Below are 4,965 nucleotides of genomic sequence, written 5' to 3' on the forward strand. Positions count from 1 at the left end.
GCAGTAAGTCACAACGAGGCCTTACCCTCAGCCTCAGAACTCCAATTTGGGTAAACACTCTCAGGAGCTAACCTTGGAAAATGAGTTGGTGCAAGTCCGAATCTTATCACCTTTTGATAAATAATGAAGAAAACCCTAAGACTTGAACACCTTTCCCTCATCCTCCCACACTCACACTTCCCCAGACTGACATCCTACAGATAGCCAAGTATGAGACTCCCACATCCATACCCAGAGTTGGGAGGGCATCCCAGCTGCAGACACCCACATACACACAAGCTTTAGCCATGTCCTTTTATTTTTTTAAATTGAGCCACATGGATGAGGTTAGGGGTAAGGGGGTTCTCACACACACCCCCACTGCTTTGCTCCTGCCCAGGAGGAGGCTGGGGTTCAGCAGCTGCTACAGTCACTGGGGTAGACATCCCAGTGCAGGCCAATGGCATTTATAAGGGAACCAGATCGGCCACTGATGAATCGAAGCACGGTGTTGGGGTACAAGGGGAGAGCATTGAAACTTGTGCCTGTGTCTTTCCCAAAAGGCAGGTAGCGGCCCTTGTCAGTCACGAAGACCAGCTTCCTCAGATAGTACTTGTACTTGCCAGACACCTGGATAACCGACTCCCCAGGGTGCAGAAAGATCTCCTCCAGGTCTCCCTGGGTGCCACCCACATAGTCACTCCACACCTTGCCATAGCGCACCTGGAGACTGGGGACAGGGTGAGGAAGGAAGAAAGGGAGACACTGAGTAGGGCGATCAGAACTCCGAACCTCTTGGCCTATATGCTGAGACCTTCAAACTGGTGACAGGAACAAGTCTCCTGCCAGTCCCACAGTATGTGAGGGCTGGTAGATCATACAGGGAACTTCAGCTCCTCATGTTGACCACAAACAGACTCACAGAGTGAAGACAACTTGCCCAGAGTCACCCAGATAGTAAGTGTCAGAGCTTGATCTTGAAGTCTAGACTCCCACTGTGTCCCCCCCACCCTATACCTGAAAGAAGCGAAGCGATTTTTCAAATATCTGAAAGGCTCTCATGAGGAAGAAGACTTGTCTTTGTTGTTCCAACATGCAGATCCAGGACCAAAAGGATATGTTTTGAGAGAGGCATCATGCAAAGATGGGGATGCCAGAGGGGACTTAAACCTTGGGTGGGGCCCTGGCCAGGTAGCTCAGTTGGTTAGAGCATTGACCTGATATACCAAGGTTGTGGGTTTGATCTCTGGTCAGGGCACATACAAGAAGCAACCAATGAATGCATAAATAAGTGGAACAACAAATTGATGTCTTTCTCTCTCCTTCCATCTCAACTTAATAAATATAAATAAACCTTGGGAGGGGGCCAAACTCAACAACTTCCAGGCCCCTGAGAGTTTATGGCATCTGATTTACCCAAGGTCACTCATGTTTGGGTTATAGAGGTTTCAAGAGTGCAGGTCTCAAATCCAAGCTCTAACAACTTTCACATACCGTGTCGTCCCTGGGACTTGTTGATTGGAACAGATATGACCCAAAGTGACTGAGAACTTCCCAACTAATAAGGTCCACAAATCACAGAAACTCAAAGAATCTTACCCTACAATGTAGTATCTGTTGACTCGGACACGGATGGCAGTGATGGGGCCATCCATCTGGTTGCCAGAATGAGAGAATCGTGATCCGCCGCCACCTCCATACTCTCCATTGTAGGAGGAGGACCTAGCCTGAACTGGATGGGAAAGTAGGCATTAGAGGGAGAAATTCCCTGAGAGCTCAGTTCCTCCTTACCATCCCTATCCCCCTCCCCACAACTTAATTGCCACCACCCAAAGCCTGCTTCTGAAAGCCGTGGCCACCAGCAGTGACCCTGGTACTGGGCTCCTGGCTTCTCACTTACTGGCATTGGCAGAGGCGGACGCACACAGAAGGGCAAGAAGAGCAACGATCAACATTTTGGAGCTGGAATGGCAAGAAATGAGAAAGTGAAGATTTGCCCTTTTCCTTGGGACTTTATTTACCCAGGTGTCTCTGACCTCCAGCTGAGACTCAGGCTTCTTGGTCCTTTAAGTCATACCTAGCCCACATAACGTTGGGCTTTGAAAGAATCGCCCATAGTCTCTAGTCCTGCTACTCACAGATACCATTTTCTGTGTCCTTAACCCCTCTGCTTCTCCCTGGTCGGCCTACAGTCAACCTTCCTCTTCTGTGCCAAGCCAGAAAATCAGTCCTAACACTCCCTCTGGGTTAAGCTGTGTCATGCCTTGTTCCCTCCTGGCACAAAGCAGGAAAGGAGTTTTCTAAAGAAAAAATAGAGCCCTGGCTGGGTGGCTCAGTGGATTAAGTGACAGCCTGCAAACCAAAGGGTCGCTGGTTTGATTCCCAGTAAGAGCACATGCCTGGGTTGTGGGTTTGGGACGTGTAGGAGAGGCAACCGATAGATGTTTCTCTCTTCCATCGATGTTTCTCTCCCTTTCTTTCTCCCTCCCATCCCCTCTCCTAAAAATAAATTAAAATTTTAAAAATAAAAATAAAATAAAGAAAAAGTAGAGGAAATCGCCAAATCATAGAAATGATTGGGTTTACCAAACCAGGAATCTGAGAAAACCTAGCCAAAGTCCACTTGTGGTAGATTGACCTGGCTTATGGGGCATCTGGGGTATAGTTTAAATTCCTACCTTCACCCTGGTCTCAGAAGGAAAAGAGCATTTTAGAGGTGTGTCTCTGTGTCGCCTGGGGAGTGAAAGCAGTGACAGAAGAGACTATGCCAACACTGGTTTCCAAGCAGTTCTGGTGGCGGTGGGATAGACTGAAAAGTAGGATTCTGGACCAGCTTAAGATATTAGATCCTGGGTGCCTGGTCTATTTGTCATAATTCTTCCTCCACTAACACATTTTTGGCCATATCCATACCCTTGAGCATCCCAAATGTCCCCAGTCCATCAACTGAGACCCAGATATCGATATAACTATGTCTAGCTCAGATCCAGAATCCCCAGTTAACTGACACCCAGGTCACCCTCTGCTGTTCAATCCAGGTAGGCTCTTCTCCCACTCAGCTTGAATTCCCCCTAACTCAAGTCCAGGCATCATTGTCACCCTTAGCCCAGGCCTCTGGCACCTCTCACCTGGCAGTTTCAGGTGCAAAGTAACCCCCTAGAATCTTCCAGGTCTTTTATACCAGGTCTAAGCCCTCCCTCTGCTCTTTATCGTGTGAACCTCACCTCCTGGGCAAACATGATCAATCTCTTAGGGTCAGTTGTCAGGCAGGGTCTAGAACATCTTATCCTGCCCCTCCTCCCAAGGGTTACAGGTGGCAGGGTGGGGTCCAATCAGGAGGGGCAGAATAAACTTGAGAAAAGGTCTCCAAGCAAATAGCCAACAGCTTTCAGTGGACAAAGGTACTAATCACCTCTGGGTGTGACCTAAGGTTCTCCCCCCTCTATTGAATATTTGCAGGTGCTCTCACCTGCAATCTATCATCTTTAGAGATAACATTGCCTTCTCCTGACATTTGAAATATCAATTCTCCAAGAAAGGAATTACAGTGTCCACATCTTATACTTAGGAGTACCTGCTATTTGCCAGACAATTTTTCTCTCTCCCATGATATTTTATATGAAACAAATTTGAACATATAGAGAAGTTGGAAGAATGTACAGTGAACACCATATACATGCCATGTAGATTTTATCTTGGTTATATTTTGCTGCACTTGCTTTCTTTTCCCCTCCCATCTCTCCATCCTCAAATTTCCAGATTCTTCACAAACATTTTCTTTCTGAAAAGGGTGACTTGGGGCTGCAGGTGGACACTGAACACATGCGGATCCCCTCCCAGGAAAGCACAGAGTCAGTTCAGTGCCCAGGTTGGAAAATGAGGGGCTGAGAGTGAACAGGTCCTCCCGCAGAGGCCGCTCTGCGCTCAGGGCCCCCAGGACTCCTGGCCCTGCAGCCTACACAAAACAATAGTTTCTTTTAGTAGGTCTTAAACTTCCCCAGGGCTGATATAAGGGTTGATTTATTGTCTTTGCAGGCTCTTCTCTTCCAGGGTGATTCCTCTCCACCTAAATTCCCTAGGGCCGACACCTGAGTTCTACTTTGTGACCTCTCTAGGGTCGGTCCTCTAACCCTGAGTCAGCATGTCCTTCCAAGTGGAGAGAAGGGTGGGGCATCAGTTATTAACGACCATTAATGGGGCATTCAGAGCACCACACCCATTACAGGCTCACCACCTGGGACTGGGCACTCCTCCTAGGAAACAAGGGGATAGGATCCCCACCCTGAGGAGCTGGAGATAAGGTGGGGCTCCTGGCAGGGAGATTCCGGGTGCCAGGAGAACGGCTAAGGATGCCACGTCTGAGCTCTCCTTGTCCACCTCCTCCTAGTCCAAAACAAAATGTCCGGGTGACATGACTTCTACAACTCCAGCCATTCTGTTCTGTATGTCCCTGTCCTCTCTGTTTGCTTTTCTTCCCCAATTCTCTCATGATAAACAACAAACATAACTTCTGTGGCTGGAAGCCTTTTTAAAAGAGTTTATTGAACTATATGCTAGTCAGAAAAGGACCAGGTCCTGGGTCGTGAAGTCTGAAACACCAGCAGCAGGGCTGGGTGGAAACGACAAGCTTGTCCGCTGTCCTGGAGTTGAAGGAATGTTTTATGCATTATGTTTTGGGGAAGGAAGATGTAAGTTGTTATGAAAGGATTTGCACAGGCTACAGACAAAGGGGGCTGGAAAAGGTGAAGAGAAGCAGTTCTAGGATAGGTGCACAATCCATAGGGAAGAAATATTTATGACTCTTGATTGGTCCTGAAAGTTAGTGCGTATTCAGGATGCCGTGGTGTCCGGGGGCGGGTTGACAGACGCCTGGAGCTTGATTCAAAGCTGTGATACACACTCAGCAGTGTCGGTAGCCTTTTGCTCATTGGCCCACAGTGATTAACTGGTTAATTATTCTTGCCTGTTTTTCTTCCTCTCCTGCCC

The 4,965-nt window shown here is 48.1% G+C and overlaps 1 protein-coding gene across 2 annotated transcripts; it reads right to left on the reverse strand.

Moving 5' to 3' along the window:
• Positions 1 to 280: 280 nt before the first annotated feature.
• ZG16 (zymogen granule protein 16) lies at positions 281 to 3,128 on the reverse strand. Of its 2 annotated transcripts, none has more exons than XM_090277588.1 (4): positions 3,108 to 3,128; positions 1,880 to 1,941; positions 1,579 to 1,711; positions 281 to 709 (listed from the first exon to the last, which is right to left on the reverse strand). In XM_090277588.1, exons 2-4 carry the CDS (start codon positions 1,932 to 1,934, stop codon positions 394 to 396), a joined length of 504 nt encoding a protein of 167 aa, XP_090133714.1. In that variant the 5' UTR covers positions 1,935 to 1,941; positions 3,108 to 3,128; the 3' UTR covers positions 281 to 393. The 2 variants fall into 2 exon arrangements, with proteins under 2 accessions (XP_090133714.1, XP_090133713.1); XM_090277587.1 differs by lacking the exon at positions 3,108 to 3,128 and adding an exon at positions 2,658 to 2,775.
• Positions 3,129 to 4,965: the final 1,837 nt, after the last annotated feature.

This window comes from Furipterus horrens, unplaced genomic scaffold (assembly GCF_987537825.1).
Source record: "Furipterus horrens unplaced genomic scaffold, mFurHor1.1.pri manual_scaffold_5, whole genome shotgun sequence".
NCBI classification, from domain to species: domain Eukaryota; kingdom Metazoa; phylum Chordata; class Mammalia; order Chiroptera; family Furipteridae; genus Furipterus; species Furipterus horrens.